This window comes from Labrus mixtus, chromosome 4 (genome assembly GCF_963584025.1).
Source record: "Labrus mixtus chromosome 4, fLabMix1.1, whole genome shotgun sequence".
In the NCBI taxonomy this organism is placed as follows: Eukaryota; Metazoa; Chordata; class Actinopteri; order Labriformes; family Labridae; genus Labrus; species Labrus mixtus.
The window spans coordinates 24,451,901-24,467,689 of record NC_083615.1 but is presented as its reverse complement, the minus strand read 5'-3'; the positions used below and the strand labels follow the sequence as shown (position 1 = coordinate 24,467,689).

Genomic DNA, 15,789 nt, shown 5'->3' with positions numbered 1-15,789 from the left:
CTTTATGACATTCCCTCGAAGCTGCAGGGGCGACTCTTCTGTCTCACTTCTCATTTCTCTCTAACGTTTCCTCATCGGCACCAACACTTGACTTTATTTGAGCAGGTTTTTCCTGGTATGTTTCTCTCTCTTTTCGTTAATTTAATCTACATGTTAAATTATACGGTGACTGATATACCTTTGCCTCTGATGAGAGTATTAAATAATGGTAAATAAAGAATTATGTTTTAGGTGGAATAAAGGCAAAAAATAGCATGCCTTCAGTGATAATCATTAGAGTCATTTTGATCATGATAACCTTTAATGAGTCTATCCTCTCAGATTTGAGGATTTACTGCTCTTACCTAAACATTTTTTAAATATATTTTAAATGAATTCTTGGTTTAAACTGTTTGTTGTTCTAAAAAAAGCATTGTACATTTGTCACAAGGGGCTTATGGTTATATTAATAGTTTTTTCTCACATTTTTGGAACTCCCTTGAGGGGACAAAAGGATGGAATTCTCCAAATTCTGCCATAAAATATTGTGTTCATTTGACCAACACTTCACTACCTTCTAACTAATACCTCTTTCAAACTTGCACAAAACTCCTGAAGGTTTCATACTGAGCTGTATTTGTTAAAATGCAAACAGCTGAATTTTATTGCACTCAGACTTTATCCAAAGTTTCTCGGTCCGCCCCCTATCGCAGAAAGTCTGAGTGGGCTGATGTGAGAAGGCAGCCGGATATAATCAGGAGAATTCAGCTTGAGCGAGTGGGAGGGTTTGTGAAGTTTGTTCCCTTCGATTGCTGCACGACCGTAGACTTTATGCAGGTAACCCTAGCTACATGCACGTCATTAAACCGCTGCAGTATGTTAGCTGTTCACCTGTTTGTTCTTCTTTGCTCTTTTGTTGTTACTGTGATTCTGTAACATTGATATAAAAGGCAATGTGACAGCTGACAGTGATCATGATACTATCATAAGAAAACATTAACTAACACATGTTAGCTAAAAAACATTCACTTTGATGATGAAGGACTTCTTGCCCTTCACTTTTCAAACTTTGTCTTTCAATTTAATACTTTTAGAAGGTTTTATAGTGACTCCAGATTCAAAGAATTAGACATTCCTGGCAATTATTGAATGGTTTAGGCCTTACAGGGCAAAGTCACTTTAACATTAGTTCTCTATTAATCAGCTGCAGTACTTGTTTTAAGTCCACCCTTGCTCTCTATTATAAAACAGTCAACATATTACCTTTCTGCCAAAGCTGCTTAATCATTTGTCTTCCCTTCACCTGCCCCTCAACCCTATACTCTCCTTCCCATCTATCCTCCTCCTCCTGCTCTGTAGATGTTCTCCAGATGCTCAAGTCATCCATTAACTCTTACACAGCTCCCTTCCACTCTTTTAGCAGCCCACAGTAAGCTTTGACTGAGTGTTATGGGGGGGTCTGATAGTGGCAAGCAATGGAGCGGACAAGTTATTACAGGACAGGCAAATAGTGGCCCGATGAAGCATGAAAACCTCCCTTCCCTAAAGCTCCTCTCAAACACACACACACACACACACACACACACACACACACACACACACACACACACACACATACACACTGGGTGATATATAGACAGACGGGAGGACACTATTAAAGATATAGGAAAACACAAATACAGAGGAATATTCACTGCTCCCTTCCATGAAACCATATAGACATGCCAACGTTTTAATGAGAAAAAAAGATAGGCAGGCTTATAAGATACTACACACACAGCACCTGTACATTAATTCCATCTTTCTGTGCGCAAGCTAACAAGAACAGACGTACTGTACACGACAGGGCACGGCAAAAGGAACAGGGTGACAGCAAGGGACATGAATATTAATAATAGGATGCCGGAGGGATCTGAAACCATCCTGTTGCTGAGCAGTTTACATGTTCTGCTTCCCGGCGTGGCTTAGCAGAGCAGCTTCAATCAATCTCTTGTGTTTTCACTAAGGGGTAAGGTTGATAAAAATATTAAAGCATAACATAGGACAAGAAGGGTGATCACACAGTAGGGTAAAGGGTATGCCTGCGTGACAGGAGAAAAGCATGAAATGTGCGATAACATTGTTCAATAATGGGAAAACCAAAGTGCGATAAATTATTTTTAAAAAAGTGGGGGCGCTGGTAGCCTAGTGGTTAGTGCGTGCACCTTATGTATGGAGGCTATAGTCCTCCAAGTGGGCGGCCTTGGTTTGAATCAGACCTGTGGCTCCTTTCCTGCTGGTCATTCCCCACTCTCTCTCTCTCTCCTAAGTTTCTATGTATATCTGCTGTTCTTAGTGTTTATACAATACCTGTGTTTTTATGCCTTTATTGTAGAGATAGGACAGTGGATAGGGTTTGGAAATCAGGGAGCGAGAGAGTGGAGAATGGCATGTCAGAAAATACTGCTTGCTGACATGTTTCAAAGTTTATTCAGTAAAAAGGTAAACCTTAATGTTTAACACTTTCCTAGCAAGGCAGCCCGGTATCCAAAGCCAATTCCTGTTTTCTTGTCTCATCAGTGAAGTTCAGCACACAAACACACACTATACCTCCTGAGTGCAATGGTGAGAACACAAACTTATAATGGTAAGAAGGAGGCCCCCTTTATGCTTGGAATTAAATTTGATCCATATCTGGTTGCCTTATCTAGGTAAAGAAAATAGTTTGTTAATGGAAGAACACTATCAGCGTGTGACTGGATGGGCTGGACCACCTCTGGAGTTAATCTGGCTGGCAGAGTGATTGGATCGCATTAGTCAGTGTCCACTCATGAATTAGAAGTAGAAGCAGGCTCTGCTCTGCTACTTTCCAAGATGAGGTACCAGAAAAAAAAGCCAAATCCCATCTGAAAGTCGACAAGAAAACATTAAAACAGTCAGGGTCGCTGCAAAATAAGATTGCTGTTAAAGCTAAAACTTTATTTTTTGGGGGGACATGCTGGCAAAGGAAATGGTGCAGTGTGTACAGTAGCCTCACCTCACCTTCATGTTCTGTGTTGACAATAAGTGAACCTCTTCCTACTCACTAGTGAGCATAAAAAATGTGACCAAACTATAATGCAGGAAGAATAGAGACCCAAAGGAAGAACTATTGCAGGGAGTAAAAGCAGTGGAGCTATTGTGTTATATAAGATGCAAACTTAAGTTTAATAGCAGGTGTGAATTGGGTCAGAAAAACAGTAAAAGCTGGATAGTTTCAGTTTTATAATCCTTTGAAGCAAAGTTTATTGCACCACTGTCACTCTCAAGAGTTTGTTTTTCACCCTCTAGATTCCTCTCTGCTGAAGTGAAGTCAGACTAGAGTGCACCAAACAAACCACAAGTTACTGTTTGTAGTTTACCCCCATTTTTTCCCCTTTTCTCCACCATGTGGCATGGGTTTAGTTAGCTCACCCTGGATCAGGATGAAAGGATCTCTGCGTTTTTGTTTGTGTTGCTGTTTTCACTCATATGCGCATCTGAGAGCAGTCTGTGTGTGAACGTGTGGGTGCGTGGATGTGTTTGAACTTCACTTTTTGGTGAACTTTCTGTATGGTTTTCTCACAAACGTGTGTTTGTGTGTGTGGTTGGTTCAGAGAGTATGTTAATTGCACATGTGTAAAACTGTTTGAGGGTTGTTTTTGAAGCCAGATGGCCCCTCCAAACCCATGCACCGCTCAACCCAATGCTGGCCCTCCCCCTGCTTTGGATGCCTGCCCAATACTTAGGGATGAAGTGTGAGTGTATGTGTGTGTGTTTCTAAGAAGACATGAGAATAGTCTGCTCCCTAGTGGACTTGTTTCCTTCCTCTCCCTTGGTCTCCTCGCTCATACTGGACTTACTGACTGAGCTTTGAGCTGGCAGGGCTCGTCACCGGTTCGGCCCCTTATTTTATTACTCTGTCGATGTGGGCGTAAGGGTGCCAACAGCGGCACACCTGTAATTAGTGTCACACAAAGGGACTCTGCAATAAGGGAAATTACTGCTGTGAGCACACTCCACACATAGCAGCAAACCCAGGAATGAAGAAGTCAGAGGATGATTACTTTTACCCCCAATTTGGACTCTTTTAGAGATGGCACTTTGTGAATATGAAATGCGTCTTCAGTGCAGAGGGAAAGTACAGAACATCTGTGCAGATCCTATTTTTCACTCAGGAATGAGCCAGAGGGGGGGTGGTGAAAATGATCTTGATTCCCTTTTTTCAGAGGTGTTTAAAGTGTGGCAATTAAGATATGTGGAGTCTTTTATTAACTCCATTTCTTTTCATTTTATTTGGCCCGTTCATCTTCAAAAAGAGAATATTCTGACAGCGTTTTAGTCAGAGTATTCAGTGGCAGGTAGCCAAATCTGGATGAAGGAACGTGCTTCATGTGGAAAAAAAAAAACGCTTCTATCTCAGCAACCCAACAGCATGTCTGTTGTTGATCTGCAGCCTAGTTTGATTAAAGACAGACAAAAGGGTTCTTCACAGCTTGTTTTAATCACTGCAAGCTCAATAGCCCATTGTGCGCTAACATTGGTCCTCACTTTGCTTCAATAGCTGCATACAATTTTCTGTTTGTGGCCGTGTATGTGTGCCCCAGTGTTCTGTTCCATCTTGTTCTGTTGCCTCTCACAATTTTTTTTCACTTAATTCGATTAAAAAGTTTTTGTGTGAAAACTTCATTTCTTGTTATTCATGGATTATACATTATACAGAGCATTATACACAAAAAATGCATTTAATTAAGGAAGCAGTGTTTAACAGTAAACACATACAGACACATTATGTACACACACAAATGTGCTCTTCGAGACAACCAAATGGATTTATTTCATGAAAACAGTAGACCCCAATCAATTAATAGGCCAGCCGATAATAGCGGCTGATATTACATATCCAGTGACTATCCGTACTGCATAAATTTTATTGCAGATATGCGCCGATATTACAAGATTTATTCAACAGTCAAATAGCGTTTCATTTGAGTTTCATTGTCTTACACTGGCAGTTCTTTTTCACCAGCAGAGGGCGCTGTTTGGATTACAACAAGCATTACACTCTCCAAAGTGTCAAGTGGTGATGCATGTCCATGTGGTGTTACTTTTCAGTTGAGTGACCATTTTGTCTTCATTATATAACTTTTCCACAAGTGTCTGATAACTTCATTTAAAGAATCAACATAATAAATGTGTATATCTATATCTAACTCTAACGATAGAATATAGATCAAAGAAAGAGATCAGCGATTTATCGGTATCTGATTTTTTTTCTCCCCAACATCGATATCAGCCCCAAAAATCCTGCATCTGTCAGGCCCTAGTAAACAGTAACAGGATATACTGAATGTGATTTAATTAATCAATTCATTTGTGTGATGTTCTCAATAGTGCTCCCTGCTGTGTGTGCACGCTCACCTGGGACACTCATCACTTAAATATTTAACCATCACCAAGTTCTGTTAATTAAGTGTAGATAAACCTACCTCAGTATTGTGAGTGTCCGTAAGAGTTTGAGATAGAAAACTTGTGATAATTATATTTTATTTCAGATTCAGTATTTATCTATACTACTGTAAAAGTTTTATTTGGGGATGTGGATATCAATTTTGTGACATGACCTTGTAAACAAAAAGCAACGTTGGCTCCTTGGCTCTGCATGTTTAAGTTGTCTTTGAGCACTGAAGCCAAATGTAACCTGATGGATCCTTCTGTGGTTGTGTGTGAATTACAGACTGTGTGACCCATACTGCAGCCTGTCAATAATGTTTTGGCTTCACTTTCTGGGAGCTGTCATGTCGACCATCTTATTACACAGTCTCTAGAGAGTTTAAGTACAAAAAAATAAAAAATGTCTGCTCTGTGCCTTTGTACCGTTGGACAACCTATAAGCAGCAACTCAATTAACTTGGTGACATATTTCCCAATTCTTGTTACTTATGAGTCTATATATTCTTGAAAACACAGGTAATTGAATCCATGTTAAGAAGCTGAAATAGGCCAATCAGATAGTCCAGGGAAATATATCTCTGCACAGCCTGACCTACCCGAGTCCATCCTGAATCCCAGATGAGGCCAGTAAAAGTTTAAGTACTCTTTAATTCATACCACAGTGAGGGGAAAATAGAAAACTGTCAAAAGAAATTAGGGTTGTGAGCCAGGTTTAGAAAGGATGGCACACAAATGTAGACGAGAGCGAGACAAAAAAGTGATCCAATGTGTGTCTGTTCCTGAAGGCACACAGCAGGGGTGTGTATTGCTCTGTCTCTTGTTGGGAGACTTTTGTGCGGAGCAGCTTTCTCAGTCTGTTAAAGAGATGATGAGACATTTGCATATGATACACTAAAATACTATATTATCTCTCCTTCCCTAAAAATACACTAAAATACTATGTTATCTCTCCTTCTCTCCTCCCTTTGGACATGTCCTTCTGTTTCTAAATGTGTCCTATTTGGGCTCCTCTCCTCCGTCCACTGTGGTGCTGCTTGTGACCTCTCTCTGTGCCTATAATTCTATCCTCTCATATAAGGGGGAATTAGATTGATGCAGACCGCGGATAATTAAATGCAACAAAAAAAGAGAGAGTGGTAGACTGCTAAAGAGAGAGAATAAAGCTGTGAAAGAGAGAACATCCTGGAAAAGAGGAGAGAGGAAAAGAAGAGAGAGCTGAGGAGATTGAAAGAGAGGTATATGATTGGTTTTACTGTTGATAAGTATTTTATGGAGTGTATAATCCAGGCTGAGTGCAGTTGTTGTATATCATAAAGGCAGGGTACATGCACTTTCCATGACTGTAAATAACCAACAAGAGGGGAGCAGCGTGGAAGAAGAGGGAGGCATTATTGGAGGGGGGAAACAAAAGGCACAGGAGTGGAGAAGAGAAGAGAAGGAGAGGTGGGGGTAGTGAGGCACTCTGATGTAATTAAAGTGGGTGAGTTGTAAGGCTGCACCTTCCCCAACACTCCACATATGGTAGGTTTATGAGTTTCTGGATACAATATAGAAGTGCTGTTACAGGTGCCAAATGTCACTGGTAGAATGCAGGGCGTGGTTATTAATGTCCAGCAGAAGTACGTCTACGTCGACGTCGACACCCCTAAAACATACTGCTTCTCCCAAAAATGGTGGGATAATGTTTACTCCCTCAAGAGGAAACTTCTGGTTAATTCCTTTTAATCCTAATAACCACTCACTGATCCAGTCACAGGATGATCACACTATGTACAACCTAAACAGACTGTTAGTATTTCGAAGTATTTTGAAAAAGGTGCACATTAAATGATCATGGAAATTATTTTGGTGTATTTGACCCGTTTTTGTGTTAATGGTTATTTTTTAAAATAGAGGAAAGATTTGTACAACTTAAAATGAACAAATGTTGTTTCTTATTTTTCCAGAGCAGCATCAAAGTCCAACAATGGTAAAAATTCATCAACAGCTTTAATGTTGAAATTCAAAGCAGAGCTCGGTAGCTATCAAAAGAACAGTACATCTATGACCTGAGGCCTCTCTGATCCAAGGGTTCTATATTCACAATATTCTCTTTATAAAGCACACTAAAGAGATGCTTCAAAAGGGTCTGTGTTCCAAACGTATACCTTTCCCTGGGTGAAATGTTCAATGTATGTTTCTCTCTGTCAAGAGTTAAAATCCCACACCAACTGAGGATTTACTCCCTGAACCCACATCCTCAAATTAAGCTTAATATCAGGCACTGTTATCTCCATGGTTACCGTGCATTTCTTTACTATTCAAGCTGAATTCCATTTCAGAAAGTCACTTTGTGTTAGTGAAGACACACCATGCCCTGAATTGCTAAATGTAAATATTGTTACAACATCATAGATTTTATGGGCAGTAAGATGTAGATGTGACATCGCCCTCTTTATCCTCTTCCATCTTTATGTCTTTGAAGACAGAAGTGACCGTATTCAGATGATTGATACCTCTTTACCTAGAGACAGTTTGCCATTAAAAAAGAAATCAATTGAGAAGTGGGATCATTTTCATATCTTATTATATTGAGTTTTTTTTCTTTCTTTATTTTACGTTGCCCCCTGTTGTCCATTAGGAAGAATGCCGGTACAGTATTCGCTTCACTTTTTAAAGGGATAGTTTAGATTATTTTTTTAAGTTTATTTGGGGATTTTATGACTTCTTTGAGTGGATAGAGTCGGAAACAGGGATGAGAGGGGTGAGGAATGACATGCTGGAAAGGAGCCGCAGGACGGATTCAAACCCAGTACCACCTGCTAATAGGGCAATAGCCTCCGTACATGGGGCACGACATAACCTCTTGGCTATCCAGCACCCTAATGGTTTTAGTGCTCAAACTAAGTGGCTGATGGAAAAGTAAAGTGGTGACAGTTTCTAAATAGTGAACACTTTTATTATCTTTTTTAGGTCGGGTTTTCTAAAATGTGGCTAAAATAAGGGCAGCGATATAACCTAGCTTTCGTGCAGGCACTCTGACCGGTCTCTCAATAAAGGGGCCAAGCTGACCCTCATCTCCTGTGTCTGATACACTTACTGTTGACGAGTACCTCCTCACTTCAAAAGATTCAAACTTTCCCTTAAAAAACCAAGAGGCAGCCCAGTTTGATCAAGTCTACATTTGTACTACCACCTGTTTCACTTTTAGTTGAATATTTCATCAGTGTATCCATCAACATTTATAACATTTAACTAAAGTTGTTGCTTGTTAACCCGTTAGCTTAAGTAAAGAATGGATAATAACTATCAGCCAACTGTTTGGACCGCACAGCACTGACTTTTTATTGGAAATCCTTTTTTAATTTTTGCTATTCATTCCAACCACATATCTATTACCATTATGTCATTCTTCTTTTTATTTGCTTTCTAACCTGTTTCTCTGAAAATCTACCTTCTAGAGGTACAAGTACTCCTGGTTGGGCGTTCACTGATCTACTTTCACATGTTTCCTGACTGGCTGTCAGACAAGCTGCAGGAATTTACAGTATCAATTTCAATAGCACCGCAATTCAGTTTTTGTAACATCCGCTTTGGACATTACTTCAGAGGTCAATAGTGTCTGAGCGGCTTTGCTTTTGGTCGACGGCAGTAAATGACTTTCATGTCAGGTTTGACTCGACAGGAAAGCTTCTTTGATGTTCAGCTTTGATCTTGACAGTTTAAACCAATGAATTTAGTACAAAGTCACTTTTTTCAGAAATGCTAGCAAGACGCAGCACTGTATTGTATTGAGCACACCTGTCAGAAAAGATTTGGGTGACTGAAAATTTGGAATCCAGAACAAAAGAGTGATGATCATTTTATTCAAATTTTCTGAGGTGATTTCCATACTGTGTTTTATCTTTAAGGGGCAATATGTTCAGATATGCTGATGCACAGGACTCATGGAAAAGTCTGCTTTAGACTTTTGATTGTGTAGCCTTTCTTCCTCTTTCCTGTACCTTAAACACAACATCCCGACTTTAGACTGAGGACTTTGATGTATAAATCCATCCTTTGAAGAAAGTCAATTTACAAATGGAGACCAAAAGTGAGACAGAAACCAGCAGAAACATCCAGCATCCTGTTTTAAACCGACATAAAATGTGTATTTGTCTGTGAAGGGCTGCTGTCTGATAAGGACTCTCCTTTTGAATCAGAATTACCATTGTTACTGTGAGACCCCCTCACCTATGTTTTCATGTGCGGATCACACCTTTTTTCACTTATCTACAAATAAGAGCTCACAATGGGCTGAAACACGAACACGAAGCTCAATCACACACACAGTGGGGATGCAGTCACACACAGGACCTCTCTCCTTTGACAGAAAAAGAGCTTGCTTCTGTTTCTTTCTGTTTTTTATTTTCTTTCTCCTCCTGTCTTTTCATCTCCTGTGTGATTTGAAACAGCCATTCAGGCCTCTATCTCTAATGTAGAGAATAGGCTCCCATTGTCAATGTCGCAGCATTATGAGTTCCTTTTGTGTATGCTTTTTCTGCTCCCAGAGGACTACACTGAAACCTGATAGGCCACATAGGGTGGCAGCGGTGGGATCTCTTTATTTGAGCTTTTTTTTACTTGGTAATTATGGAAATAATTCATCTTTGTTTTGGTCTTTCTCTGCTGAGAGTCCAGTTCATAATTAATTGGTAGCGTGAAGGACTGGCCAATTTTAAATCACAAGGGAGGGGTCGAGGGGGGCTTGTTTTATTGGCTGGTGGCTGGTTGGGGCAGCGGGCGGGTGGAGCATCTGAATTAGATTAGATTTAATTAAGCTATGGGGCCCCCGACTACACACTGGTACATAAATAGGCTCTATGCCAGGCTGGTTGTTGTTAGGGAATTCAACAGTATGTGTGCTCACTGCTCACACACACACACACACACACACACACACACACACACACACACACACACACACACACACACAGACACACACACACATTCTGCTGTAGACTCCCACAGGCCTTCAAGGCCAGGTTAACAGGAAACATACAGCATTGTATCTGGGGAAAAAGAAAACAAGTTCAGAAAAAAAGCTCCTTCTCTAACCATAACTTACTGTGTTTTACACACTGATACCCTGACATCCAGCTTTGAAGGTCCCTCTAGCCCCAACACTCTTTTCTTAAGGGATGCTTGGTGGTGTTTGGATAGAATGTCTTAAGAAGTACAAACGATAAGACTTCTACCATATCCATGAGTTGAAAGAAAATTTAGCAAGTGGTTAGCTTAGCGATGACTGGCCAGAGGGGGAAACTACCAGCCTTAATCCGAGAGCTCATTAATGAAGTAATAATCAGTGGTTCTGTAATCTGTACATCAAACAAAAGAATAAAAAAGTTCTGTTTCGTGGTCGTCATGTGCCAAACTATTTTTGAAAATACACAATATCTTCCTGGGGTGCAGTTGTCTTTGAAAGGTCGCTAATAAATTTAAACAACAGAAATTCACCGCTGAGTACCAGAATGAGTACCAGTGATCTCACCTAACTCTCGACAAGAAAGCATACAAGAGCAATGTACAAAATGTGGAACTATTCCTTTAAGTTATGACCCCTATCAAAGCATGATTTGATTTCCAGTACATATAAACAGTATATGAATCTTTAGGGGATCAGAAAGTGTACTTTTCTTTCATAGATATTGTGCTCTGTGGATCAGACATGTAACTCAATATCACAGGGTCACTTCAGTTGACTCTTTTTGAAGCTGTGCACATTTCCTTGAATTCTCTGGGGCGCTGTTGCTTCAGCTTGTTCATGTGGGGGGGAATATCTACTCCGTGCTGAACGCAATATCCCCAAAGAGCTTGTAAGTCTATGTAAGTCTGGAATACTTCAAAAAGGTCCAAAGGGGCCTGCCTGCTTTGCACTTTCTGGGGATCTAATCCTTACAGATGGAAGCATTTTCAAACTATCGATTCAACCTCGAGATGTTTTGTAATGGGCAATTTCTGGCGAGCTTTCTGGACAATATCCTCGTCTGTCTTCATGATGGTTTGGACAGAGATGGGAGTCCTTTAAGGTGTATATAGGAGTTAATGCACTGTTTTTTAAACACGCGACACAGAAATGTTGACCAAAGAACATAGAAAGCAATCCAATGAGTGTTTTGAACTTTTTATGAGGCAAACAGAGGTTTGATGTTTTCAGCCCCCTGAGGCGTTTGTGTAATTTAAACTCAAATAGCAGCTGTAAAATACTTTTATGTTGCACATTTCTCATTAGCACAGCCCTGCTGCATCTAGCTGTGTAATAAATACGATTCCTTCCACTCTCCCTCCATCTCTCTCTCCCTGGTACAAGAGTACTGGGGTCGCGGTAAGCAGCAGAAACACCTTTTACATGAGCCTCAACCCGAGTGCCTGATTGAAATTCTCACTCTTTATTATCAGTCAGTGGAAATGTTTAAGTGCTATTCCCTTATCCCATCTGGAATAATAAGCTGCACCACTCTTTGGAATTACAGTAGTCCCTTTCCTCATTTCAGGCAGCGAGTTGGCTCCTTTTTTTTTTTTTTTTTTTTTTTACTGTTGGCCACGGCTCTCTAAGTAGTTTGCAGACATCCCCTTTCCCCCTGTGACAAACATGGTAATCTGTGACGGCCCCTGGTGTTCCTCTGCCTTACCCCATCTTCAATGCTCAGCAACCCAAGTGGAGCCTTATCTGAAAATTGCTGAAAGCCTTTATGCCCTCTTCTAGAATTATTTAGCCTCCCTTTTCCTTCGCTTGTGTTTATAATAAAGAGTGAGGTTGCTACTTTTGAACTCAGTGCAGAATGCTCTGTTGTTCTTGTCCCTGGATGCTCTTTGGAGAGTGACTGCTGTTCTGCGTTTTAGGAAGCACTCTCCTCTCCTGCCGATATTGAATCACACAGAACACAATTCAGAATGAACCTGAAATACAGTTTATTCTTTCATATTCATGTCTCTGTTCCCTTGGTTCCACAACCCTTCCTCCCTTTTTCTACAACCTCCAATTTCATTAAACGTTTTTCTTCTTCCTCCTCATCTTCATCCCTCCTTTATCCTTTACCGTCCTACATTTCTCAAACCTCATACTTGCTCATTTATAAATTTGCCCATTATCTCTTTCCTCTTCCTCGCAGAAGCTCCAGGGCAGGATTTCGTGACACTGGACTACCGCCTACGCTACTACCCCAGCATCACCTACGCGGTCATCGGCAGCGCTGTCATCTTCGTCCTGGTGGTGGCGTTGCTCGCGCTGGTGCTCCATCACCAGAGGAAGCGAAGCGTCCTGCTGCCCAGAGGCGTAAGAGGGAGCTCGCATCACCATCACCACCATCAGCCGCTGTTGCTGTCCCGGCTGGTCATCTTGGACCGGGGCCACGTCCATGCAGGAAGTCCACGTCTCTCCCCTGACTCTCCCAGCACAGCAGGGCAGTACCGCTCAACGTCTCAGGCGCTGCAGCTGCTATCCGGGACTCTCTATCCTTCTGGACTCTCCTCCATGGACTCACCTCCATCATACTCTCAAGCTGTTCTGGACGTCAGGTCAGAGAAATGATGGCTCTCAAAGTTGCATAAGGGTTTAAAATCGTTTATCTGCACCCATAAAGGGATAAACCAAAACACCTAGATCAGTGGAAGTTGTCTCTATAATATATTTAACACAATATAAAGGACTGTAATTCCATTCATTGTTGTCACACAGACACCTCTGTGATCAAAAATGTTAAATATCACACCAATCAGTGAGAAGTTGTGTCAGCGGTGCTTTCTTAAGATATGTAATCTGCACTCAGTTAATTTTGTCGTCAACTTGGAGCTCATTTATTATTTAATAAAAGCTGAATGTTACATATTCATAAGCTGATCACTGAAAAATAGAAAACATTTACTGAAACACTCAATAATACTGACTGAAGAATTATATCCTAAATAAAAATAACACTTCAGTCACTATGAAAAGTTTCAGAATTACAAATTTATGATCATGTTGAGTCTTTTTTTTCTAGTTGCTCCAACATCTTTGCTAGCTGCTGGTTCCAGTCACAATGCATTAATCATAAAGTCCTTGTGTAATAGCTCACAGCCCTGACATCATGCTCTTCCTCTCGTCTGTTTCCTCTGTTTTCTCTTCTAGTCGGCCTCCCTGGTTTGATCTCCCTCCTCCCCCGTACCTCCCAGATGGGGAGCTTCCATCAGAGGGTGAGCTGCCACAGTACGAGGACCCACCAGAACCTTTGAGCCACCCTGCAGCACATCCCTCTGCACCCTCAACTACCAGAACTGTGGCCTCGGGCGCGCAGCAGAGCGCGAGCCCTAGAGAGGAGTCGGACCAGCTGTAGCCGCTGCCTTGTAAGACTCTGAAGACTCAAAGAGTGTAGGAGTGAAGGACCAGGCTGCAGAGTCACATGAAGCCAGAACAGTCCAGAACAAAGACCTGCTGAGGAGAATCGACAGGGACTAAGTGACTGCAGGCTAAAGAGAGCCCATAACTCGCTGCCTGCACATCGTCTCTCAGAACACTGTGCTTGGAAGAGCTCGTCCTGCAGGACTAAGCTTATTTGCAGGCTCCCTCTGGTGGCGTGATGGCTGCACTACTCCTTCATCAGATACAAAAACAGTTAAATGGGCTGCCCTTGAAGACAATATGTACAGTATGATACATATATTTGACCACAATCTCCAGAAAACTGCCATTTTTTTAACATGTTCTTTGCATCTGACATGATCATTGCTTTTTGTGGAGTTGTATTATCATTACCACTTCTCACTTCCTTCCTCCTTCTTTCTTACAACAGTTTTTCCAAAGTGGGGTTTGTACAATCTCATTATTGCTAGATACATTCTATACTGTTCAGAGGTACTTCTACATTTCATGACTAAGTGTACTTATATTATTTAACAATTACATTTTGCAGCCTTACTTGTTATAAATGTGATACACTTCAGTACATTCAGTATTGTTGTGTAAGAATAAGAGCAGGAACATGCAGCTGCGATACACACAAAGCAGTCAGACACATTTTTTTGTCGTACTTCAAACTAAACCCAGAGGTAACCGCATTTGTAGGGTTTTTCTAAACGAGCAGGACGAGTCTTTTGCTTTCATTACAGTATTTTTCACAGTATTTCTTGTTGTCATTATGTTTGAATTTCAGATAGAAAGATGTGAAGAGGACCACTGAGATTTTTCAAAACAATGTTAGGCAGAATTTCTGCAAGTATTTATGTATCCATGGTGAACATCAATAATCATTCCTCTGAACAAAAGAACCACCTCTGTTGATTAAAAAAACAAACACTTTTCATAATATTTCTGTTTGAAAATAATGTTTGCCTTATTTTCTACCAGTTTGGTCAGTAGTGCCTTTGTATACGATTTTTTTGAATACCAAACCAACTGATTTAAAATGCCTAAAACAGCTGCCTGTACTGATATTACTCCTATGACATCATACATTTCAATTCAATCTGTTCTTGGATCAGATAGTTCATTTTTTTGTGTCACAATTTGTAATGTGTATACCTCCAGTTTCATTATGGAAAATCCTCCTCCGTAGTATTAGGCAATGACTGATGAAATCCATATCTGAAGGATGTGTGTTTATACATGTACTACCTGTAATGTCTTTGTACTTTTGTTTTGTTCATTTCAAAGTGCTGTTCGACACTGTACATAGGAGATATGGAGAGTAAAGAAATCTATTTAAAAGTAGTTTAATGTGAGATATAAACGTGTAAATGTATTCGTACTCAACATTTCTCCAGAGCCGGCACAAGAAAAACAATCAAACCAAAGATAACCATCATTAACCTTAACGAAAGGATAGCACCCTCCAAAGGAATGATTTTCTGTCCCAGCTGTTTCTACCTTTATTATATTCAAATGTGCAAAGGTTTATTTAGTAAAACATAATCAATGTTATTTGCTGTAAAACTGGAAAACATTTCTCAGGATGAAATTTATACCAGTGTCTCTTCTGTGTTATCTTTGTTTAGTTTCATTGAATGTTTAGGATTGAATTCCATTTTTTCTGATCTGATGAGCTTTGTTATTCACGTGTCTGTGACGCTGCCCATCTTGATCTTTTTATCCCTTGTATTCTGTATATTAAAAGTAATATAAAATTCTTGCTGGGATCTCGTGTGTGTGTGTGAGTCTTCCTGGAGATCTAATATTACATTTCAAACTAATATACCGTATGATATGGTTATTGCAAAGTCTCCCCCGGTGCTGCCATCCTCTGCCCCAGATACACAAATCATAGATCCCAGATCCACATGTAATAAAGATAAAGAAGCAGTAATGCCTTCTGAGTCAACGCTGTGGAGGGACGGAATGAAACAAACAAGTATTCAGTCTCT

At 40.5% G+C, this 15,789-nt stretch overlaps 1 protein-coding gene across 3 annotated transcripts in view; it reads left to right on the top strand.

Annotated features, from left to right (window-relative positions):
* Positions 1-15,557, top strand: part of ldlrad3 (low density lipoprotein receptor class A domain containing 3) — an 84,172-nt gene extending 68,615 nt beyond the window's left edge. For all 3 annotated transcript variants that reach the window (XM_061036566.1, XM_061036565.1, XM_061036567.1), the window contains exons 5-6: positions 12,564-12,969; positions 13,562-15,557. In XM_061036566.1, the coding sequence (XP_060892549.1) occupies positions 12,564-12,969; positions 13,562-13,766 (611 nt within the window). In that variant the 3' untranslated portion in view covers positions 13,767-15,557. The remainder of the gene's footprint in view (positions 1-12,563; positions 12,970-13,561) is intronic.
* The last annotated feature ends 232 nt before the right edge of the window (positions 15,558-15,789 follow it).